At 51.1% G+C, this 24,349-nt stretch overlaps 2 protein-coding genes across 5 annotated transcripts; one reads left to right on the top strand and one right to left on the bottom strand.

Annotated features, from left to right (window-relative positions):
• The first annotated feature begins 1,620 nt into the window (after window positions 1-1,620).
• On the top strand, window positions 1,621-9,798 carry TOR1B (torsin family 1 member B). 3 transcript variants are annotated; one of them, XM_001164236.8, is made up of 5 exons: window positions 1,621-1,905; window positions 2,559-2,824; window positions 5,700-5,875; window positions 7,411-7,538; window positions 7,847-9,798. In XM_001164236.8, the coding sequence occupies exons 1-5, from the start codon at window positions 1,707-1,709 to the stop codon at window positions 8,086-8,088; spliced, it is 1,011 nt and encodes a 336-aa protein (XP_001164236.1). In that variant the 5' UTR covers window positions 1,621-1,706; the 3' UTR covers window positions 8,089-9,798. The 3 variants fall into 3 exon arrangements, 1 of the variants encoding a protein (XP_001164236.1); XR_010148832.1 differs by having other exon boundaries at window positions 1,630-1,905; window positions 2,559-2,965; XR_001721053.4 differs by lacking the exon at window positions 5,700-5,875 and having other exon boundaries at window positions 1,630-1,905; window positions 2,559-2,965.
• A 1,665-nt stretch (window positions 9,799-11,463) lies between these two features.
• Window positions 11,464-22,656, bottom strand: TOR1A (torsin family 1 member A). 2 transcript variants are annotated; one of them, XR_010148831.1, is made up of 5 exons: window positions 22,299-22,636; window positions 20,966-21,231; window positions 17,140-17,315; window positions 16,752-17,046; window positions 11,464-12,743 (listed from the first exon to the last, which is right to left on the bottom strand). XR_010148831.1 is itself a non-coding variant. In XM_001164380.6 (5 exons), exons 1-5 carry the CDS (start codon window positions 22,570-22,572, stop codon window positions 12,493-12,495), a joined length of 1,095 nt encoding a protein of 364 aa, XP_001164380.2. In that variant the 5' UTR covers window positions 22,573-22,656; the 3' UTR covers window positions 11,464-12,492. The 2 variants fall into 2 exon arrangements, 1 of the variants encoding a protein (XP_001164380.2); XM_001164380.6 differs by having other exon boundaries at window positions 16,919-17,046; window positions 22,299-22,656.
• Window positions 22,657-24,349: the final 1,693 nt, after the last annotated feature.

The following is a 24,349-nucleotide window of genomic DNA, read 5'->3' as shown; positions in this document are numbered from 1 at the left end:
CAAAAGCCTTCCCTGTACCACTGTCCTATACTTCTCTGCCCACTCAGCATTGAGTCTCACCCCTTTGTCGGCCTCCCCCATAGACCGTCAGCTCTGAGAGGGCAGGGGCCAGCCAACTCCGTCCCCTCCTCTGCTGTCGTTCCTGGCATCCAGCAAGGGGCCTGCCACCTAGCGTGCTGAATGAAAGAATGGACCTCGGGGTTTCAGTGTGGAAGCCTGGGCAGGTCTGTCTTGGGGCCGCTGCATCCCCAGTGCTCAGTCTAGGGCGCAGCACGGAGAGTTCGCAACTGTTTCAGGAAGAAGGCAGGCGGGTGGGCCGACCCAAGAAACGCACATTATACCTCCGGCGAAGTGAAGGGAGGGATAACAAAGCAAAGCTTGAGGGCTCCGAGAAGCTCTGAAGAAAACAAATCCAGCCATAAGCCCACTCCTGTAACCCCAGGCTTTGGAAGACGGAGGCAGGTAGATCGCTTGAGGTCAGGAGTTCGAGACCAGCTTGGGCCACATGGCGAAACCCCGTCTCTACTAAAAACACAAAACTTGGCTGGGCGTGTTGGCGGGCACCTATAATCCCAGCTACTCCAGCAGCTGAGATGGGAGAATCGCTTGAACCTGGGAGGAAGAGTTTGCAGCGAGCCGAGATCCTGCCACTGCGCTCCAGCCTGGGCGACAGAGCCAGACCCTGTCCCCAATATACATATTAGATAAGAAAAAAATATAAGAAAGTTAAAAAAAAATTTTTTTTGGCTTTTTTTTTTTTTTTTTGAGACGGAGTCTCGCTCTGTCGTCCAGGCTGGAGTGCAGTGGCACGATCTCGGCTCACTGCAAGCTCCGCCTCCCAGGTTCACGCCATTCTCCTGCCTCAGCCTCCCGAGTAGCTGGGACTACAGGCGCCCGCCACCTTGCCCGGCTGATTTTTTGTATTTTTCGTAGTGATGGGATTTCACTGTGTTAGCCAGGATGGTCTTGATCTCCTGACCTCGTGATCCGCCTGCCTCGGCCTCCCAAAGTGCTGGGATTACAGGCGTGAGCCGCCGCGCCCGGCCAGCCTTTTTTTTTTTTTGAGACAGTTTCGCTCTTGTCGCCCAGGTTGGAGTGCAGTGGCACGATCTCGGCTAACTGCAACCTCCACCTCCTGGGTTCAAGAGATTCTCCTGCCTCAACCTCCCGAGTAGCTGGGATTACAGGCGCCCGCCACCACACCCGTCTAATTTTTTGTATTTTTAGTAGAGACGGGGTTTCGCCACGTTGAGCAGGCTGGTCTCGAACTCCTGACATCAGGTGATCCGCCGGCTTCAGCTTCCCAAAGTGCTGGGATTACAGGCGTGAGCCACGGCGCCCGGCCAAAAAAAAAAAAATTTTTTTTTTTTTTTTTGAGATATTTTTTCACTCTTGTTGCCCAGGCTGGAGTGCAATGGCGTGATCTTGGCTCGGCCTCCCAAAGTCCTGGGATTACAGGCGTGAGCCACTGCGCCCGGCCCGAAAAAATTTTTTTAAAAGAAAAGGGAAACAAAACAGTCTCCTACACCTTCGGACCACTCACAAGAACGATGGCACCGCCCTGCTCTCCGCCCCTCACCAACATGGCCGCCCCCAAGGGAGTGGGCGGGTCTGCGGGGCGGAAGTGACGCACGGACGGAAGTCCGTCCTGCCGCTTGGCCGCGGGGCGCCTGGCTCAGTGGCTTCTGCGGGCTTCGAGGAGCGGGATGTTGCGGGCTGGGTGGCTCCGGGGTGCCGCGGCGCTGGCGCTGCTGCTGGCGGCCCGAGTGGTGGCGGCGTTCGAGCCCATCACCGTGGGCCTAGCCATCGGGGCCGCGTCGGCCATCACCGGCTACCTGTCCTACAATGACATCTACTGCCGCTTCGCCGAGTGCTGCCGCGAGGATCGGCCGCTCAACGCTTCGGGTACGGCGCGCGCGCGAGCTGTGGGTCGGCGCTGCGGGGGGCGCGGGGGCGCGGAGGGACGGCCTCGTGGGCGCCTGGCACGGACCGGGCCCGTGGCATCTAGACGGCAGTGGTCCCAGCTGGGGTGGGCGGGGAGCGGATGGGGCGACCCCGGAACCGTTCGCGGGAACGCAGAAGCGGTGCCTTCGCAAACAGTCTCCAGATCGTGGGGCTGCCCCAGCGCCTTTCTAAAGCTCCCGTTCCTGGGGATCACAGGCGGAAGAAACGGAAAGTAGGTGGGCGGCCCTTCTGCGCCCTGCCAACCCTATTAAGTAGCTTTCAGACGTGCTGCGTCGCCCAGAAAGCCCACATTTGGCCCCTGGTTTTCCTGCAGGTCAGCAGGGGTGGCTGGGATTAGCAAGCGCTCAGTCAAGCGATGGTTCATCTCTGAATGAATGAACATTTAGCTTCCTTATCAGACCCCGAAGCGTTAAGGACCTCCACATACTCTTGAAAGTGGCATCGTTTGACTGCCTCGGCCCTAGGGTTTGGCAGACACCCTGCTGTGTCCCTGGATAATCTGTGCTTCTTGCTTTGGCTAGCTAAGAAAGTGCTGCGTTGCTGATGCATTTTTAAGGTCTGTTTCTCTCTTTGTTCTGGGGCTGTTCTTGCAGCTCTCAAGCTGGATTTGGAGGAGAAGCTGTTTGGACAGCATCTAGCCACGGAAGTGATTTTCAAGGCGCTGACTGGCTTCAGGAACAACAAAAATCCCAAGAAACCACTGACCCTTTCCTTACACGGCTGGGCTGGCACAGGCAAGAATTTTGTCAGTCAAATTGTGGCTGAAAATCTTCACCCAAAAGGTCTGAAGAGTAACTTTGTCCACCTGTTTGTATCGACTCTGCACTTCCCTCATGAGCAGAAGATAAAACTGTACCAGGCAAGAGAACCCGCTATTATCTCGTCCGCAGGCCAGTCGGACTGGTCCGGGTGACCTGCTCACTAACTCTGGCCTCTGCTTCTCTTTCCTTTGTGTTGCTGTAGCCCCCGGCTCCACTGAGTTAAGGCACACTTAGTCCAGGTAGTTACAAAGCTCTCCTACAGCATTTCTCTTACTTGGTTCCAAAACAGTCCAGTGGGGTAGGGGATGTTATTTCCATTAAAAGATGGGGAGCCAAGGGCCTGGCGCCGTGGCTCACGCCTGTAATCCCAGCACTTTGGGGAAGCCGAGGCGGGCAGATCATTTGAGGCCAGGAGTTTGAGACCAGCCTGGCCAACATGGTGAAACCCCATCTCTACCTAAAAGTACAAAAATTACCTGGGCACGGTGGCACGCACCTGTAATCCCAGCTACTTGGGAGGCTGAGGCAGGAGAATCGCTTGAACCTGGGTGGCAGAGGTTGCAGTGAGCTGAGATCGCGCCACTGTACTCGGTCTCAAAAAAAAAAAAAAGGCCAGGCGCAGTGGCTCACGCCTGTAATCCCAGCACTTTCGGAGGCCGAGGGGGGCGGATCACGAGGTCAGGAGATCGAGACCATCCTGGCTAACACAGTGAGACCCCGTCTCTACTAAAAATACAAAAAATTAGCCGGGCATGGTGGCGGGCGCCTGTTGTCCCAGCTACTCGGGAGGCTGAGGCAGGAGAATGGCGTGAACCTGGGAGGCGGAGCTTGCAGTGAGCCGAGATCGCGCCACTGCACTCCAGCCTGGGCGACACAGTGAGACTGTGTCTCAAAAAAAAAAAAAGGGGGGGGATGTAGTCAGGGCCAGGTGCAGTGGCTCACGCCTGTAATCCTAGCACTTTGGGATCCGCCAAGGCGGGCAGATCACCTGAGGTCGGGAGTTCGAGACCAGCCTGACCAACATGGAGAAACCCCGTCTCTACTGAAAATACAAAATTAGCCGAGTGTGATGGCGTGCGCCTGTAATTCAAGCTACTTGGGAGGCTGAGGCAGGAGAATCGCTTGAACCCAGGAGGCGGAGGTTGCAGTCAGCTGAGATTGTGCCACTGCACCCCAGCCTGGGCAACAGAGTGAGACTCTGTCTCAAAAAAAAAAGAAAAAAAAAAAAAAGATGGAGCCTGGAGCCGAGAGGCAAGGTGACTTACTCCTACAATCTTTGTAGCAGAACAGGACCTTTGTAGCAGAACCAAAACCTCCCAACTCCCAGTTGACATGGTAGCCACCTTCTCTGGTGAGTGAAGGGATTTCACATCCCTAGCAGTGCAGTTGGTGAGAAGGGGCAGTCAGTCTTCAAGGATTTGCTCAGGCGTGGCTTCATTCAATGCTGCCCACTTCTGGTGCAGCCTCAGCTTTGCCTCTGTTCTTTGCAATGTAGCCTAGAGGTCTTTTTTCTCCTAAACAGGTTTTATTCCCTTTGTTCCTCCCATCCTTCATGTCCTTGGCATTGCTTTCTTCAAAGGAAGCCTCAAAGAACTGAACCTTGAGACCGTTTCTCCTTTTGAGATATTGTTTCCACATTCATTTTATATTAAGTTGTCTAGGAGGGTTAGTTCTCATTTAAATGAATGTTGCCCTTGTCAAGGTTAACATTCCCACTGGCAACATAGCAAGACTCCATCTCTACAAAAAATAAAAAAATTAGCCAGGTGTAGTGGCATGCACCTGTAGTCCCAGCTACTTGGGAGGCTGAGATGGGAGGATCGCTTGAGCCCGGGAGGCTGAGCCTACAATGAACCATGGTCATGTCACTGCATTCCAGTCTGGGCGACAGAGTAAGACTCTATCTCAAAAAAAAAAAAAAAAAATTCCTCCTGTTAGGTGGGGACTGAAGAAAGAAATAGGAACTTAACTGAACAAGGAAGTAGAAGTGTTTGCCCAACAAACTGATGTGAGACAGGGAAGACTGCCAAAAAGGAAGGAAGGAAGGATTTTCTTGTTCTTTACATTCTTTATAAATCTCCGGAAACAGAGTAATATAAATGGATGAGGGCATGTCTGGGGGAGCTTCATGGTATAGCCTTTCACGCTTTGGGGTTGAGGGCTTGTTGCTTGAGTGTCTTTATGTTTGTTTCAAGAAAACATCTGGAACAGATGCTTTTCATGAAATGTCATTGAATCAGCTCTGTTGGTCTGGGGCACTGTGTACTGTGCAGGTCTTGATCTAGTTCCTTATTCCTCAGTATGTCTGATAGTACTAACTTGAGATTGTAGTCCAAGAGAGATGAAAACTATGGCTAGGTTAGCAGTGAATGATATTCACGGATCTTGCCGGGTGGCTCATTCCTGTAATCTCAGCACTTTGGGAGGGTGAGGTGGGTGGATCACCTGAGGTCAGGAGTTTGAGACCAGCCTGGCCAACATGGCACAACCCTGTCTCTACTAAAAATACAAAAATTAGCCAGGCATGGTGTAGGGGATCGGGGCGCCTGTAGTCCCAACTACACGGGGGGCTGAGGCCGGGGAATCGCTTGAACCCAAGAGGCAGAGGTTGCAGTGAGCTGAGATCACGCCACTACACACCAGCCTGGGGGATAGAGTGAGACCCTGTTTCCAAAGACAAAAAAGAAAAGAAAAGAATCACGGATCTTGTACCTCTTATACCTTTAAAAAGTCAGATTAATAGTCATTTGAGTTAGGAAAAAACTTCTCTGCATTTTAGCATCTATCTCTGCCAATTTCCACTTTTTAGAGATAAGGTTTTAGAAAAGCTGCTACCTAGCGAGTGGGGGTGAGGGTGCCATTCTAAGAGCTCTGACCTCGTCCTTCAGTGCATGAGGAGCAGATGGAGCCTGCGCGCCTCTTGGTGCACCCTTTGAGCTTCGCATCCTATTTCTTCTTTCATGGTCGGTCCAGGACCAGTTACAGAAGTGGATCCGCGGTAATGTGAGTGCATGTGCGAACTCTGTTTTCATATTTGACGAGATGGATAAATTGCATCCCGGGATCATTGACGCAATCAAGCCGTTTCTAGACTACTACGAGCAGGTTGACGGAGTGTCTTACCGCAAAGCCATCTTCATCTTTCTCAGGTCAGCGGGAGGCGGTTTTTTGGGGCACACAAGCCCTTCATTCTCTCAATGATAAAATGAGGTCCTGAGGACCATCAGCACTTTGTTTACCAGGACGAAAGTGCCTGCTTGGCACAAGGCACTTACCTACTGCTTTACTTTTCCTCTGCCAGTCTCAGCATGGCACACAGTGTGGGTTGTGGAAATGAACTAAAGAAATAATCACTGGGCCAGGCGCGGTGGCTCACACCTGTAATCCCAGCACTTTGGGAGGCCATGGCGGGCGGATCACCAGGAGATCAAGACCATCCTGGCTAACATGGTGAAACCCTGTCTCTACTAAAAATACAAAAATTAGCCGGGCGTGGTGGTGGGCGCCTGTAGTCCCATTTACTCAGGAGGCTGAGGCAAGAGAATGGCATGAACCTGGGAGGCGGAGCTTGCAGTGAGCCGAGATCACACCACGCACTCCAGCCTGGGTGACAGAGTGAGACTCTGTCTCAAAAAAAAAAAAAGAAAGAAATAATCACTGATAGCAGGCAATTTTAGCCGGGCATCGTGGCATGTGCCTGGAGTCCCAGCTCCTGGGGAAGTCGAGGCAGGAGGATTGGTTGAGCCCAGGAGTTCAAGGTTTTATTGAGCTATGATCATACCACTGCACTCCTGCCTGGGTGACAATCAAGACCCCGACCCTAAAAATGAAACAGAAATGAAAACAGTTAATTTTATTAACTGTGCATGTTGGTTTTTACGGTTATAAAGGGCCATAGCATTATCCCAGCTAGTTGTGAATAAACACTTGAGGTTCCATGAGAGCACACTTTTTTGTCTAGTAGCACTCAGTAAATATTCCTTGATGAAAAATAGATCTTTGGCTGGGTGTGGTGGCTCACACCTGTAATCCTAGCACTTTGGGAGGCCAAGGTGGGCAGATCACTTGAGGTCAGGATTTCAAGACCAGGCTGGCCAACATGGTGAAACCCCGTGTCTACTAAAAATACAGAAATTAGAAGGGGCGTCGTGGCGGGCGTCTGTAATCCCAGCTACTCAGGAGGTTGAGGCAGAAGAATCGCTTGAACCCGGAAGGTGGAGGTTGCAGTGAGCTGATATTGCGCCACTGCACTCCAGCCTGCATGACAGAGTGTCTCAAAAGGAAAAATAGAGCAGATTCATTTCTTGGTAAGACACAGAAGTCTTTTTTTTTTTTTTTTTTTTTTTGAGACCGAGTTTCATTTTTGTTGCCTGGGCTGGAGTGCAATGGCATGATCTCGGCTCGCTGCAACCTCCACCTCCCGGGTTCAAACGATTCTCCCGCCTCAGCCTCCCGTGTAGCTGGGATTACAGGCATGCACCACCATTAGCCTGGCTAATTTTTGTGTTTTTAGTAGAGATGGGGTTACTCTATGTTGGTCAGGCTGGCCTTGAACTCCCGACCTCAGGTGATCTACCTGCCTCGGCCTCCCAAAGTGCTGGGATTGCAGGCGTGAGCCACCACACCCAGCAGACACAGAAGTCTTAATATGTGATTTTAATCTTTATTTCTCTGGCAAACTCAGCAATGCAGGCGGGGACCTTATAACTAAGACGGCTCTTGACTTTTGGCGGGCCGGAAGAAAGAGGGAAGACATTCAGCTGAAGGACCTGGAACCTGTACTGTCTGTCGGAGTCTTCAATAATAAACACAGTGAGTCCACCAGGGTAAAGGAGCCCCTTAACTGTCCAGCAGTGAGCCGTCTGCTCTTTCATTGAGTGTTTCACAAAGCCACAGGATCCCACTGGATTTCCTCACTTTGCTAAAGTCAGGAATTTCTTAGGGCATACTGTCCTAGAAACCAGTTAGTGAGTGTCCAGCTGAGTCCTACATGGGCTTGTTGCACACTGACAAGAGACTCTCTCAAGGAGTACGGACATGAGGAATGTGCTGAGGGTCGGGACTGGAGCTTGGCCAGGTGGCGGTGGTGGCAGGAAACCCAGCTGTGTCTTGTTCTGCAGGTGGCCTGTGGCACAGTGGACTGATCGACAAAAACCTCATTGATTACTTTATCCCCTTCCTGCCTTTGGAGTACAGACATGTGAAAATGTGTGTGAGGGCCGAGATGAGGGCCCGTGGTTCTGCTATAGATGAAGACATTGTCACAAGAGTGGCAGAGGAAATGACGTTTTTCCCCAGAGACGAGAAAATCTACTCAGACAAGGGCTGCAAGACTGTGCAGTCGCGGCTGGATTTCCACTGAGCTCCTATCCAGGTGGGGTAGGAGACAGCTGGGAGGCTCTGCACGCCAGAGGCCTTGCCTTTCACAAGAACCCTGAAGACCGCTTTGGGGTTTTGCCTGTTTGCACCTTAGACTTTTGGGATATAGAATATTTTTTTTTGAGACAAGATCTCACTCCGTCATCCAAGCTGGAGTGCAGTGGTGCAATCCTCAACTCACTGCAACCTCCGCTCCCGGTTTGAGTGATTCTCATGCCTCAGCCTCCCGAGTAGCTGGGATTACAGGCATGAGCCACTGTGCCCAGCTGGGATATAGAATCACTGTGGAAAACACGTGAATCTATTGCGTGCATTTGTCATTTAGCAAGATGGCAGCAGTCCAGCTGTTCTTTGCAGCTGGAGATGAACTTTTTAAAATCCCCTTCGCACTTAATGTACTGACCGTGACAGAAGTACCTGAAAACAGCTGTGCGCGGCAGGCCCGGCAATAGCTTCTGACCCACAGCACCTGCGCCTCAGAAGCTACGGTCACAACTAAAGGAGTCCAGGGACTTGCTGCAGGCTGGGGGGCACTGGGTTCCCACCCGAAGGCTGGGGGGCACTGGGTGGTTCTCACCAGCAGGCTGCGGGGCACTGTGTTCTCATTGGCCAAAAACATCCTTTTGCTCTGTGTCGTTCTTTACACAGAGTTCACTGACCTGAAGTATACTCAGTTAAAATCGGGGGTGGAGGTGCAGACGGTGTCTGACCGGAGGATGTGGCCGTGCCCGCTGAGCACTCTTGATCTGAGCTGACCTGTCTGTGTGTGGGGTGGGGCCTTCACCTAAGACCTCTGCAGCAGACCTGGATAGACAGGTCCCTCCCGCCTGTCCATTGCTCTAGCTGCTAATACAGCCCTGGCTGTGGAATCCTTCACTGTCTCAGCGGGTATCAGCCCCAGCCTGCCTTGTGCCATATCTCAGCTTGGCTCTCTGCTAGAGTCCCCCCAACCATATATCATAGAGTTGAATCACAGTGAGACCGTTGGCTTTGAATTTGAGTCGTTGGTTCCCATGGTGAGATGCTTGTTAAGACTTTATACTTGGGTCAGTCTCTCACTTTATTTTGTAGAACCATTTGAAATCCTAGGATGTGCTTGTTCTGGAAGGATGACATGGGCCCAGACTGAACAAGTCAGCTTGATGATCTTAAATGATGGAAGTATAGGACGTTGCTTATTTTAAAAGAAGAGAAGGACACAAAATGCAATGACTGCTTAGTCCTTTCTCAGATACTCTTAAAACAATTTTTTATTGTTACATTTGTGGTAATACATGGTCACAACATGGATCAAACAAGGTCAGTCTAAAGTGGCAGGTCCTAGGTGTGACCTGATACCACCACCTTTGTGGCAGCACCAGGCTGGACTGCCCTGATCCCTGGGACGTGAGACTTAGCTTCCAGCCAGTGTGAATCATTGTATCTGTCTCATAATCAGCACAGCTGCAGACACAACAACGTGCAGCATTTTTTACATAAAAATATGGTAGAATTAATTTATGACATGGAAATGCCTTACGTGGTATCACACTTAGTCTTGAAAAAAAACACCAAGGTGACGTTTAAAATTTTTAGTACCTATCCTCAAATTGGAGCTAAGTTATACTTCTTTTATAACCTTTTGGGCATCTGGTCGAGAGGAGACAAGATTTTCTCTGTTTACAGTGATGCAATAAATATGTTTGCCACCTTTGGACTGCCGTTACTGATTTGTAACTTGAAAAGGCTATGGTTGATCATGACCCCCGCCTCCCCCACCTCCCTTATAAGATGTGGACAAGAGCTTTATTGACCTACTGACTATAAAATAGTAAATTCTAGATTTTATCATGTGAAATGCCACTTGCTAACTTTTTTTTTCTAGTTTATTTGGTTCCAAAGTTCAGAATGAATTTCAGCAGCACAGCTGTGAGACTCACCATATCCGGGACAGGCGGGTGGGCAGTCAGCGCGATACAGAAGCAATATTTACCTTAAAGGCGCTTCCCCAGACAAATAGAAGTTAAATTAGCTGATGGATATTTCATCAAAGAGATGGACTTTCTCCCAAAATTAACGTGGGAGGAAATTGATGTACTGGTAAAGTAAAACTCACCTCTGACATCCTGAACCTGAGCTCAGGTGAGGAAACCTAACCGTTGAAACTGGTAAATAAATCCTGGCCGGGTGCGGTGGCTCACACCTGTAATTCCAGCACTTTGGGAGGCCGAGGTGGGCGGATCACCTGAAGTGGGAAGTTTGAGACCAGCCTGACCAACATGGAGAAACCCCATCTCTACTAAAAATACAAAATTAGCTGGGTGTGGTGGCACATGCCTGTAATCCCAGCTACTAGGGAGGCTGAGGCAGGAGAATCGCTTGAACCTGGGAGGCAGAGGTTGTAGTGAGCCGAGATCGTGCCATTGCACTCCAGCCTGGGCAATAAGAGTGAAACTCCGTCTCAAAAAAAATCCTAGTTATGCTAATCTGATCTCAGCTTAATTACACATAACCCAGTATTGTCTCATCAGTGAATGGCTAACACCCACCCTCTTCACAGGATTGAGGATTAGCAGATTTACTAGAAAGCACAAACCCTCATCACCATCACCCCACCCACTCCCTTATTTTCTCAGCTGAAGTTACTCAATTCCCAGGAGACTGACTTTCTAGGTCTGGTTCTCAGTCTTAACGCAGTTCCTATTCTACCTACACTGCCTCATCTACTAAGACTGAACCTTCCAAAACTGTCAGGGGACCCGTGTTCTCTAACTAGGGACTTCTGGTGCCTGGGCCACACTCTTCAAATGAATGATTAGACCTAATCTGTGACTCCCAGGGACATAGCAGGCTGGCTGCAGCTCAATACCAAGAACTTTCTAACGCTTGGAGCCATCTTTAGGTTCCCTGGGCTGCCCTAGCGGGACTCCATGCAGGCTGGGAAGCCATAAGGCAGAGGGTTCCTGCGTTAGACCTGCAGTCGAGGCCACAAACTCGTCTTCTGTGCCTACTAGAAGTGGTCCCTGCAGTGCTCTCTGCAGCAGCCGCACCCATGGGAGCACTGCCCACGTGCTGGGACACAGGCGTGTTGCATAAAATAAGGTGTGCTTACCTTAGTCTACGGCACTGTTCCTGCTGGCATCTCAGCTGTACTTGAACTCCGTGGCTGGGTGTCAGGAGCTCCAAGAACCCCACAATGGAGAGCGACTTCCCAGACCACTGGGTGAGGGCACAGAGCCATCCTAGGATCCTCAGATCCCTGTGTGAGACTTCGTTTCTTTCCAACCTGGATTGTTCTGCTAGGTCTTCACTCGCAGCCTTACCTCATAAGGTCTACAGTGGAGGGGCGCTTCTCCCTCTTCAAAAACGTACTCACCAATGACACAAGCAAAATTTTATTGTAAAACGGTAGCCGTTTGCATTTATAAAGAAAGACACCGTTCTCAGCATCCTCAGAAGGGGCAGCTAAGCTTTATAGGAGGTTTCGGGGATTCTGATTGAACCTAACAAATAATAGTATAAATGAGGAAGATTTAATATGGCAAAATTCACATAATTTAGAATCCAGCAGAGAGCACGTGTGGCTTATTCGGAATGGACAGTGAAGGGCCACCTTTTGCAAAATGGAGTGACTGGCAAGTGACAAGTTGGAAATACTTTTCTTTCAAAAGACTGGTTCTAACAAATGTTGACAGTGTGGCCAAAATCACTCCCACAGCTCCCATTGTTGCTAAGGTGAAAACCCTTGGAGAGGCTGTTTCAGGCTTATCTGTGGTGCCTGAAGGCGTCCTCTTACCTACATGTCCTTCATCTAAACACTTCACTGCCCCTGGCAGCATCCGCTGGGACTATCCTGGGACAGAGCTGGCTCATGCTCCAGTCACATCCCCAGGGATGCCCTCCTGTGGCACAAATGCCATGCATGTGTGCTTGGGCTCATTTCCAGTAAAGATACATCACAGTCTATGTAATAATGATGAGAACTTAAAAAACACACACACACAAAGCCAACAACTTAGAATCTGAGCAGTCTCTCATAATGTTAAAAATCATTTTAAATAAAGTTACCACATTTTCAATAAAACTTATTCATCCTTCCTTGAAACAGAAACACTTGGAATTAAAACATAATTTGTAAAAAATCATGAGCCCTGCTATGAGTGGGCTGGGAGCTGGCTCCTTCCTTCTGTGCGTGTTTGGGAGGCTTCACGTCCTCGCCCGTGGTCCCTGGGTGGCCTGCAGGCACCAGGGGGTGGAAACAATGCCAGGGGGAATTCCTGTCACATCAGACAGGAACATTCACTGGATTCCTCTTCCAGGGAAAGGAGCTGGGGGTGGAAGTGTGGAAGGACTGAGTGTTGTTTCTTTTCCAACTCCAGGCAGTGACTCCGGCTGCCAATCATGACTGTCAATCATCGTAGTAATAATCTAACTTGGTGAACACCGTTTTGCAACCTTTATCTGAGAAAACTCTCTCCTCTTTGGGGAAAAATGTCATCTCCTCAGCCACTCTGCTTACAATGTCTTCATCAATTTCATAGCCTCGGGACTGCATTTCCACTCGGATACACATTTTTAGGTGTTTGTATTCCAGGGGGAGGAAGGGAACAAAATAATCAATGAGGTTCCGGTCAATTAAGCTGCTGTGCCAGAAGCCACCTGGGAAGAAGAAACAAGGTGCTGTTCATCCACATCCACCCACCTGCCCTATAGACGCCTCCTGGGGGTCACTCACCTACCCTCCCATCCGTCCCACAAACGTCTACGGGGGGTCACCTATCCATGCCACACACACCTACTGGGGGTCACCCACCCTCCCATCCATCCCATACACACCTACTGGGTGTGCCCTCTCCCTTGTGGAGCTCCAGATCAGTGGGGAAGGCAGATGTTAACAGGCACCTGCACATTGTAATGCTTCTGTGACAGCCCTCTTTACACGGCGGGCTGGGGGAGGTCTCCCAAGGTATGACTTAAGAGATCGAAGATGGGAAAGAGGTCCTGGGGCCCAGGAACAAGCAGAGAGGCAGAGTGGGGAAGGCAGAGTTCCACAGAAAGCGGGAAGCAAGAAGAATTCCCGGGAAGGACTACCAGCCACGACTCTGTATTTGGGAACTTTTTGACTCTCCCTGGAGTTTCAGCAGCTGGACTAGCAACAGGGAAGCCTGCTGCCGCTGCCACAGTGCCCAGACCCTGCAGAGCATGTGGGCACCAAAACTAGCCTGGAGAGTGCAGATGTGCAGCCCACGCTGGGCTCCCCGTGAAGGCCTGGCCTTGGCCGTGTTTTCTCCCCTGAATGCGGGCTGGCTCTGCACTGACCCGTCCACTCCTCCTGGGCTCCTGGAACTCCTGACCCAGGACACTTCCTCCCAGCCCCAGATGACACAGCACACACTGCGTCGCCCACGAGCCCATGCGTGTCTTCTACTGAGCTGATTCCCTTCTGGTCTGCCATGTAATTCTGGGGCTCCGTCCCCAACCCAAGCTCCTCCTCATTCACTGGGTTAATGCTTTTCATGCCCAACAGTGCTTTGCGCACAACTGGTACTCAATAAATGTGTGGCTGACTGACAGAGTGGAGCCTATGGCCAGGGAAAGAACAGAACCAACCACTGAATGGGAACGAGGGGCTGTCTTGCTATCATGAACTCACGTGGGAGGCTGGTTCTCAGAGGCCTGCTCTGTGCCAGGCACGCCCTGGGCCTGGGGACACAGCTGAGGGCAGACGGACCTCACGGCTTTACCACTCTAGGGCAGGAAACACCCGACAAGCCAGGAAACAATCTCAGATGGTGCTTGGAGTGGCGAATGCCACACAGCAGAACGGACATGGAGAGCGGGAGGTGGAGCAGGCTGGGCAGGACCTCAGGGCAGAGCCCGAGCAACAAGGACCCAGCCACGCAGACCCAGGAGTGACGGCAGAACAGGTGACCTCAGGCAGCCCTGAGACTTCACAGTCATCTCCTGAGGACTCCCAAGTTTGCCCTCCTGGCCTGATGGCCTCCCTGGAGCTTCGTGGCTCTGCTCTGATGCCCTGATGCCATTGCCCACTGAGCTTGCCCGTCCTTCCTGCTGTCCCTTCCCTTCAATGGCAGTGCCACCCTTCCCATCGCTCAAGCCAGGTCCTTGATTCTTCTCTCATTCCCATATACAATTCTGCAGGAAGTCTTACAGGTTCTACCTTCAAAACACACCCAGAAGCCAACCGTGTCCCTCCACCCCCACCGCTTCCACGCTGGGCTCCCTGCCCCTGTGGCTGTGGGTCTGTCCTCCACCCAGTTGCCAGCAAGGTCCTGTGAAGGCCCCGTCAGATCACAGCACCACCTGCCCAGGACCCTCCAGGCCTCTCTCTTCCACTTGGAATAAGACTCAAGGTTCACCATGGCCCGCCAGGCTTCCCACGGTCTGCACCTCTACCCCAAGTCTCGCCTCTTCTATCACCTCCCGTTTCCCTCCTCTGTTTATTCTCAACCAGTCACAGGGACCCCAAGCACAGGCCCCCCTCGGGCCCCTGGACGTGCTGTCCGCACTGGGGAATGCTTTTCCCTCAGACATCCACATGGCTCACTCCCTCGGGTCAGCCCAAATGCCACCCTCACAGGGAGCCTTCCCTGTCCACTCTATTAAAGCAGAGCCCATCCTTAGCCTGAACCCCAAAGCCTTTCTTGATTTTTTTCCCCTACTGGCCCCGGGGGGAAAGATATCTATATGTCCACATGTGTACATGTGCGATGTGTGCATATGTACTGCATGTATACACACAAACACATCACACACATCAACATATCTATCCCCCATCATCTGATACATTTTCTTTCTTTATTATCACTAGGATGTAGGATTGATAAGGGCAAGAATTTCTGTGTTTGTTCACTGCTGTGTCCCCCGTCCTAGGTATGATGCCTGGCACTTACCAGATGCTCCATATACATGTGCTGAATGAATGTTCAGCCATCTGCCTGAGGTCACAGTCAGTCTGTGGGCCAGGGCTGCCCGACTCCCAGGTTGGCACTCCTAAGCACCGTGTAACCTCCACAGCGTGGATTCTAGGCCACGGGGCTCATCTGCCTCAGCATTAGGCTAAAGTTTCCGCTGCATGTGCTCATGTTTTTTGGCAAGGCAAGAAACTATCCAACATGTTACAAAATACTTGTCTTGCCTCAGTAGTATTCCACTTGCACACACTGACATACTGTACCCCATGCTGTTCACTAACTGTAGGATTAATTTCTTGGCAAGTCTGTTTCAAATGAGCCCTTCTGTTTTGTCAACTCCAGAACCTGAAGCGCAAAGACTTGAACAGCCAGCCCTGCACAACTCACAGGTCTTAGCCAGTGAGTCAGCCTCCATCAGGCTGGCTTTCCACCTCCCCAGGTTCAAGGTCAAAGGTCTCATGACATTCCCTGGAGAAGTAGTGAGCTAAAACTTAAAAGCTCAGGTTTTAGAATCAGAGATACTGAACAGGCTGCATGGCCCTGGGCAAGCTGCCACATCTCTGAGTCTCAGTCTCTACCCTGCGAGGTATGGTGAAGACTGAGTGAAATCCGCAGGCAGGCTGTTTCACACGGCGCCAGTACAAAATGAAGGGCCCAACCGCTATTTGGCTGTTGCTCTTGGGCAATGCAGAGAAAGGGAGGAACTAACAGGTCATCTCTCCCCCTGAGCTGCCCACGGCATCCTTCCTTGCTCAACCACTGGCTCTTTCTTCTACAAAGAAAATCATGTAGCTGAAGAAAATGGGGGAACTGGCCAGGCGCGGTGGCTCACGCCTGTAATCCCAGCACTTTGGGAGGCCGAGGCAGGCGGATCACGAGGTCAGGAGATCAAGACCATCCTGGCTAACATGGTGAAACCCCGTTTCTACTAAAAATACAAAAAATTTGCCGGGTGTGGTGGCGGGTGCCTGTAGTCCCAGCTACTCGGGAGGCTGAGGCAGGAGAATGGTGTGAACCTGCGAGGCAGAGCTTGCAGTGAGCCAAGATCGCGCCACTGCACTCCAGCCTGGGCAACAGAGCGAGACTCCATCTCAAAAAAAAAAAAAAAAACAGCAGGCCAGGTATGTAGCTCATGCCTATAATTCCAGCACTTTGGGAGGCTGAGGCGGGAGGATGACTTAAGTCCAGGAAGTCAAGACCAGCCTGGGAAACATAGGAAGACCCAGTCTCTACCAAAAAAAAAAAAATTAGCCAGGCATGGTGGCGCAAGCCTGTGGTTCCACCTACATGGGAAGCTGAGGCTGGAGGATCACTTGAGCCTAGGAAGTCAAGACTCCAGTGAGCTGAGATCACACCACTGGACTCCAGCCTGGGTGACAGAGTGAGACTCTGTCTCAAAAAATAAGCTAAGCACACTGGCTCACGCCTGTAATCCCAGCACTTTGGGAGGCCGAGGTGGGCGGATCACCTGAGGTAAGAGTTCAAGACCAGCCTGGCCAACATGACAAAACCCCATCTCTACTAAAAATACAAATATTAGCTGGGCATGGTGTGCACCTGTAATCCCAGCTACTCAGGAGGCTGAGGCACAAGAATCGCTTGAGCCCGGGAGGCAGAGGTTGCAGTGAGGCAAGATTACGCCACTGCACTCCAGCCTACGTGACAGAGTAAAACTATCTGAAAAATAAAAATAAAACAGCACTTGTCAAACATTAGTGTTCATAAAAGTTACCTGGAGTTTGTCAGCAAAGATTCCCCTCATGACTCGGAAGGGGACTGAGAATCTGCATTTCTTTCTACCCAGCTCCCAGGAGATGCTGACAGTGACCCTGATGCTTTTAACACTTAGGGTGCAGGATTAGGAACCAGATGGGACTGGCGGTGGATGGCCCTACTCACTGTTCTTGTTATTGAAAACCGACACAGACAAGGCGTGTTCAATGTCTTTGAGCTTGATGTCTTCCCTCTGCTTTCCACTCCTCCAGAAATCCAAAGCCACATCTGTGATCCTTTCTGCTCCAGCATTGCTGCAAAACAATCCCAGTGGGTAAGGACAGGGTTTTCTCCTAGAGCTCAGAGGCTTGGGCTCGGGGCCCATCATGTCCTAGCCCTGACCTTACCTGAGAAATATGAACATGGCTTTCTGGTAGGAGACCCCATCCACCAGGTCATAATAGTCGAGGAAAGGCTTGATGGCATCTATGAGGCCTGCATGCATCTTATCCATTTCATCAAATATGAAGATGGACCTCGCACAGGCACTCACGTTGCCTCGAATCCACAACTGTAACTGATCCTGAATTAAAAGGGGAAAAAGCGAACACAAAGTTCTCAGCCAGGGCCATCAATCAGCTCCTTCTACCACTAAGAACCGCAGCTTCACTTACAGACCACTGTGCACTCGGCACTAAGAACTTTACACGCCCAAAATCTTCTTTGTTCCTACCAACCCCATGGAGTGGGCACTATCGTTCTCATTTTACAGATGAGGGAACTGAGGCACAGAGAGCGCTTACTCCACTTGCCCAAGACTATATGTGGCAGAGCTGGGACCTGAACCCAGTCCTGTCTCACTCCAAAGCCTGATACTTTGGTTACGGTTCCCGCACTGCGAGATGCCACACGGATGCTGTCAGAGATGCTGCTCTTTTGTCATCAAAGGGGCAATGTGGGATGTCATGAGGATACTGATTTTTATTTAAAAAGGGGGTGGGGTCGGGCATGGTGGCTCACACCTGTAATCCCAGCACTTTGGGAGGCTGAGGCAGATGGATAAGTTGAGGTCAGGGGTTTGAGACCAGCCTGGTCAACATGGTGAAACCCCATCTCTATTAAAATACAAAAATTAGGGCCAGGCATGGTGGTTCATGCCTGTAATCCCAGCACTTTGGGAGGCCAAAGTGGGTGGATCACCTGAGGTCAGGAGTTCAAGACCAGCCTGGCCAACATGGTGAAACCTGGTCTCTACTAAAAAAAATACAAAAAAATTAGCTGGGTATGGTGGCAGGTGCTTATAGTCCCAGCTACTCAGGAGGCTGAGGTAGAATTGCATGAACCTGGGAGGCGGAGGTTGCGGTGGGCCAAGATCAAGCCACTGCACTCCAGCGTGGCGACAGAGCAAGACTCCATTAAAAAAAAAAAAATACAAAAATTAGCCAGGCATAGTGGCAGGCGCCTGTAATCCCAGGTACTTGGGAGGCTGAGGCTTGAGAATCGCTGGAACCTGGGAGGTGGAGGTTGCAGTGAGCTAAGATCGCCCCACTGCACTCCAGCACTCCAGCCTGGGAGACACAGTGAGACTCTGTCTCAAAATAATAATAATAATAATAAATAATAAAATAAAATAAATAAATAAAATAAACAAGGATTCACTCAGACCTGTTAGGCTCCAGCAGCCAAGGTTTCTCACTCTGGTGACCAAACTTATATGCAATAACAGGGAACATGCACTGAGTGTTCACTATGGATACAACAATATTCTAAGCACTGTTCATATAACTTTTTTTTTTTGACAGAGTCTTGCTCTGTCACCCAGGCTGGAGTGCAATGACATGATCTCAGCTCACTGCAACCTCTGCCTCCCAGATTCAAGCGATTCCCTTGCCTCAGCCCCCTGAGTAGCTGAGACTACAGGCACCTGCCACCACGCCCAGCTAATTTTTGTATTTTTAGTAGAGATGGGGTTTCACCATCTTGGCCAGGCTGGTCTTGAACTCTTGACCTTGTGATCCACCCGCTTCGGCCTCCCAAAGTGCTGGGATTACAGGCGCGAGCCACCACACCTGGTCTGTTCATAGAACATTTTACTGTGACCTCCCAAAACCCATCACGGTAGTTACCATTGTGCTCCTTCTTTTACAAATGAGAAAACTGAGGCACAGACAAGTGAAGTAACTTTGCCCAAAGTCACAGTTATTGTTAGTGAAGCCTCAATTCTAAGATGATCAACTTATCCTGATTCGTCTAGAATGGTTCTTGTTTGTTTGGGACAGGGTCTCACTCTGTCACCCAGGCTGGAGTGCAGTAGCTGTCTGCTCACTGCAGCCTCAACCTCCCAGGTTCAAGCCATCCTTCTGCCTCAGCCCCCCAAGTAGCTGGGACTACAAGTGCATGCCACCATGCCTGACTAATTTTTTTGTATTTTTTTAGTAGAGATGGGGTTTCACCATGTTCCCCAGGCTGGTCTGGAACTCTTGAGCTGAAGGGATCAGCCAGTTTTGGCTTCCCGTAGTGCCAGAATTATAGGCATGAGCCACCACACCCGTGGAACATTTGCATTTTAGTACAGAACCTCTGGACAGTGGGTGACCCACACGCTCACCCAGACAGAAGGGAAAAATGTGTTCACATTTTTCCATAGATACAGTCAGGGATAAATAACTGATTGAGGCCAGGCATGGTGGCTCATGCCTGTAATTTCAGCACTTTGGGAGGTAGAGGCAGCTGGATGACCTTGAGGTCAGGAGTTCAAGACCAGCCTGGCCAACAAGGTGAAACCCTGTCTCTACTAAAAATACAAAAATTAGCTGGGTGTGGTGGCAGGTACCTGTAATCCCAGCTACTTGGGAGGCTGAGGCAGCAGAATCACTTGAATCCAGGAGGCAGAGTTTGCAGTGAGCCGAGATCAAAATCCAGATGGTACTACTGCACTCCAGCCTGGGTGACAAGAATGAAACTCAGTCTCAAAAATAAATAAATAAATAATTGACTGTTTTGCCCATCTTGCAGGTCTGCTACAAGGATCTAAAAGGCAACAGTTAACATTTATTTGTAACATGCACCAGGTACATGTTACACACTTGACAGACAGAGCTCCCTGGATTGTTACAAGCAACACTTTGTAAGTCAGAATCTGAGTCTCAGGTCAGGCGACTTTCCTAAGACTACGGAGCTGGGAGAGTGTTAGGACTCAAATCCAGATGTGTCTGCTGCCAAAGCCCAAGCTGCTCATCAGTGAGTTCAACCATAAAAGCTGTTTGCGGCTGGGCAAGGTGGCTCATGCCTGTAATCCTAGCACTTTGGGAGGCTGAGGTAGGCAGATCACTTGAGGTCAGGAGTTCGAGACCAGCCTGGCCAATGTGAGGAAACCCCATCTCTACTAGAAATACAAAAATTAGCCGGCTGTGGTGGCACATGCCTGTAGTCGCAGCTACTTGGGAGGCTGAGGCAGGAGAATCACTTGAACCGGGAAGGTGGAGGTTGTAGTGAGCCGAGATGGCGTCACTGCACTCCAGCCTGGACAACAGAGTGAGACCCTGACTCAAAGAAAAAAAAAAAGGCAGTTTACAACAGTAGGTTCAACAAACTTAGGACTCTACATGTTTCCTCTTTCACAAAATGAGTGAGATGTGGCCAGGCATGGTGGCTCACGCCTGTAATCCCAGCACTTCGGGAGGCTGAGGCAGGCACATCACCTGAGATCAGGAGTTTGAGACCAGTCTGGCCAAGTTGGCAAAACCCCATCTCTACTAAAAATACAAAAATTAGCTGGGCATGGTGGCAGGAGCCTGTAATCCCAGCTACCTGGGAGGCTGAGGCAGGATAATTGCTTGAACCGGGAGGCAGAGGTTGCAGTGAGCTGAGATCATGCCATTGCACTCCAGCCCGGGTAACAAGAGTGAAACTCCGTCTCAAAATAAAGAAAAAAAGAAAAAAATGAGTGAGATGTGTTGATCTCTAAGATGGATTTGATCATGTCCACCTCTAAAATCCCATGACCCTACATACTCACTGGACCGATTTTCAGAACCCACCACAAAGCTTTGATGGTATTAACTGCTCCACGCATCTCAAACTCTAACTTCTACACCTTTCCAAGGGGAACTGAGACATGAACCGTTTTCCGGGCTCACTCATTTCAACACAGAACTCCCAAATTTCATCCCACAACAAAGAGACCCCAAACCCGATGACATCCAGGAAGGGATTCCAAACTTCCATCCTTGCCTTGTACAAGGTGATGTTTGAAGCATGTGGAAAGTGCAATGTGGCCACAAACAGGTGGACATAGTCACTGTTCAGACCACCCTCGTAAATATTCTCTGCGATGATCTTGCTGACGAAATTTTTGCCGGTGCCTGTCCACCCGTGCAGGGAGAGCGTGAGAGGTTTCTTGGGCTTTGGGTTGTTTATGAAACCAAACACAGCATTTAAGATGATTTTCTTTGCAAGATGCTGTCCAAAGAGCTTGTCGTCCAGATCCTTCTGCAGTGCTGGGAAAGACAAAGCCAATCAGAAGTGGGGAAGAAACAGTGGCAAAATGTAGCCACATTTACAGCCCATAAGAAAGCCAGCAAAGCCGTCTAGACGCCCTCCAAGCACCTTGCGAAACCCAAAGTACTGCGGTCTGTAAGCTCCTGGCCCAGAGGGGAGGGCGGTCCAGGGAGCCCTCCCTTTGCTGGTCCTGCCTATTCTAAAGCCCTGGCCCGACTCCTTCCCGAAAAGCCCCTTGGTGCCACTGCCACCAGTTTGCACCCCTAACCCCTGTGCTGCTCCTCCCACCCCAAGGCAGAGCCGGGAAAGGAAGCAGTTTGGTCCCTCCTGGTCGGCTACGGAAGAGTCCTCACCATCCTTCCTGTCTCCCGCTAGGCTAGAAAGGAGGCAGAACCCACTTCGGAGGGAGGTTACCACTGGTCCACCCCCAGCTTAGCGCAAAGTAGGCCAACCTGCAGCCCGGCTCCTCAGGTCTCCGACTTAAGTCTGGCACGTCTGTGGTCATGGCCGAGGAGCCAGGCCTCATCCTGCAGGCCGGCCGCTTGGCTTCCGGGGTCCGGCCCCCGCGGACTCAGCTCTGCCCAGGCCCGGCCCTCCTGGGATGTGACCCCTACCCCGGCCTGGCCCTAGTGCCATCCCCCAGCCCCAGCCCCAGCCCCCGCTCCTGAGCCCCAGCCCCCAAACTCCGCTCCAGCCCCAGTCCTAGCCCGGCCCTACTGCCATCCCCCAGCCTCCATCCACCATCCTCAATCCCCTAGCCCCAGCCAACCGCCCTGGTCCTAACCCAGCCCTAGTGCGATCCCCCAGCCCCACCCCCAGCCCCAGCCCCCGGGCCCCGCTCCATCCACCAGCCCCAGCCCCAGCCCCAGCCCGGCCTTAGTGCCATCGCCCAGCTCCAGCCCCCAGGCCCCGCTTCAGCCCTAGTCCTAGCCCGGCCCTGGTGCCATCCCCCGGCCTCCATCCTCCATTCTCCATGCCCTGGTCCTAGCTCAGCCCTAGTGCCATCGCCCAGCCCCAGCCCCAGCCCCAGCCTCCAGCCCCCGCCCCAGCCCCCGCCCCAGCCTACCCTCCCGGCTAAGGCTCCGCTTCTGCCCGCAGCACTCGGCGAAGAGGCAGTAGAGACGCGGGTAGATGTAGCCGGTGAGGACGCCGGCCAGGGCCAGTCCCAGGCTGATGGGCTCCACCGCCTGCACCACGGACGGCGCCAGCAGCAGCAGGCCCAGCACGGCCCGGCCCAGCTTCATGCCCGGACCCGCGCCACCCTGCTTGTTCTCGCGCCGACCGCGAACCGGTGCCGCCGCCAGACCCACGCTTCCGGTTCCTCCTCTCGCGGAGGCCATCTTTCTTCAGGGCAGCCCTCCTCCCGACGCCGGCGGCCGCCATCTTTGTTCGGTACAAAGCCCTGTTTTGCTTCCGGAAACTCGGTTCTGCACCGCCCCTGTTGGCCACGTGTTTTTGTTTATGGACGTTATTTTTGCCAGGCATGGTGGCTCCTGCCTGTAATCCCAGCCCTTTGGGAGGCTGAGGCGGGCGGATCACCTGAGGTCAGGAGTTCGAGACCAGCCTGACCAACATGGTGAAACCACGTCTCTACTAAAAAGATAAAATTAGCCGGGTGTGGTGGTAGGCACCTGGAGCCCTAGCTACTGGGGAGGCTGACACATGAGAATCGCTTGAACCCAGGAGGCGGAGGTTGCAGTGAGCCGAGATCTCACCACTGCACTCCAGCCTGGGAGACAGAGCAAGACTGTGTCCCCTCCCCGCAAATAATAATAATAATAATAATAATAATAATAATAGACGTTATTTTTTAGAACAGATTTACAGAAAAATTGAGAAGATAGTAGAGAGTTCCCATGTGCCACCCATCCCTGCAATTTCCCCTATTACTAAAATCTTACATTGTTAGTGTGCTACATTTGTTAAAATTAACGAAGCACTGTTGTCATATTAACTAAAGTGTACAGTTTATTCGGATTTCCTTCCTTTTACTTAATGCCTTTTTCTGCTGCAGGTTTCCATTCAGGATACCACATTACATTTCGTTGTCATGTCTTAGACTACTGTTGATGACAGTGTCTCAGCCTTTTATTTTTATTTTTATTTTAGCTGGAGTGCAGTGGCATGATCTCAGCTCACTGCAACCTCTGCATCCCAGGTTCAAGCGATTCTCCTGTCTCAGCCTCCTGAGCAGCTGGGATTACAGGCACACACCACCATGCCCGGCTAATTTTTGTATTTTTGGTAGAGACGGGGTTTCACCATGTTGGCCAGGATGGTCTTGATCTGACCTCATGATCTGCCCGTCTCAGCCTCCCAAAGTGCTGGGATTACAGGCGTGAGCCACCGCGCCTGGCCTCAGCTTTTTATTTTTGATGACCTTGATAGTTTTGAGGAGTACTGGCCAAATCTTTGGTGGGCTGGCCCTCTATTGGGATTTGATGTTTTTCTCAGGATTAGACAAGCGTTATGGCGTTTTGGAAGGAAGATCACAGAGGTAAAGTGCTATGCTCATCACATCCTACCAAGGAAGGGTTCTTACTGTTCAACGTTACTTATCACTGTTGGTGCTGACTTGATCACTTGACTGAAGTAGTGTTTGTCAGGTCTCCCCACCCCTCTTTTCTCTACTGTACTCTTTGGAAGGACGTCCCCATGCACAGCCCACACGTAAGGAGTCGGGGATTTTGCTCCACCTCCTTGGGGGCAGAGTATCTACAGAAATTATTTGGAATTCTGCATGGGAGATTTGTTTCTTCTCCCCCATGTATTCAATCATTTATATCAGTGTGGACCATTGTTATTTTATCCTTTGTTATACTACAGTACTAATTTTTTTTTTAAATTGTTCTCATTTTGGCCACTGGGAATTTGAGTGGTTCCTTGTGCTCCTTTGACATACACCCAGTGTATATACCAGCTTATTTGGGTTTGAGTGCTTCTTTCCTTTCTGACACTACAGGATACTCCGGGCTCATCTTGTATTTCCTGCCCCAGTCCTAGAATCCTATTTTCTACGAGGAACCCTAATTCCTTTCATTGTAAAATGGCATTAGAAACTGGCTGGGCATGGTGGCTCATGCCTGTAATCCAGCACTTTGGGAGGCTGAGGCAGGT

Source organism: Pan troglodytes, chromosome 11, assembly GCF_028858775.2.
Source record: "Pan troglodytes isolate AG18354 chromosome 11, NHGRI_mPanTro3-v2.0_pri, whole genome shotgun sequence".
In the NCBI taxonomy this organism is placed as follows: Eukaryota; Metazoa; Chordata; class Mammalia; order Primates; family Hominidae; genus Pan; species Pan troglodytes.
The sequence above is the reverse complement of the archived record's forward strand: the minus strand, read 5'-3'. Positions and strand labels throughout refer to the sequence as shown.

What these genes read in the sequence shown, in the direction of transcription:
- TOR1A (XM_001164380.6), bottom strand. Translation starts at nt 22,572, where the DNA reads ATGGCCTCCGCGAGAGGAGGAACCGGAAGCGTGGGTCTGGCGGCGGCA. An exon ending in CAAACATCACCTTGTACAAG is followed by an intron (nt 17,316 to 20,965) that starts GCAAGGATGGAA and finishes CTTTTAATTCAG; the next exon opens with GATCAGTTACAGTTGTGGAT. An exon ending in GGTTTTCAATAACAAGAACA is followed by an intron (nt 12,744 to 16,918) that starts GTGAGTAGGGCC and finishes TCTTCTTCCCAG; the next exon opens with GTGGCTTCTGGCACAGCAGC.
- TOR1B (XM_001164236.8), top strand. Translation starts at nt 1,707, where the DNA reads ATGTTGCGGGCTGGGTGGCTCCGGGGTGCCGCGGCGCTGGCGCTGCTG. An exon ending in TCGGCCGCTCAACGCTTCGG is followed by an intron (nt 1,906 to 2,558) that starts GTACGGCGCGCG and finishes CTGTTCTTGCAG; the next exon opens with CTCTCAAGCTGGATTTGGAG. An exon ending in AGAAGATAAAACTGTACCAG is followed by an intron (nt 2,825 to 5,699) that starts GCAAGAGAACCC and finishes TGGTCGGTCCAG; the next exon opens with GACCAGTTACAGAAGTGGAT.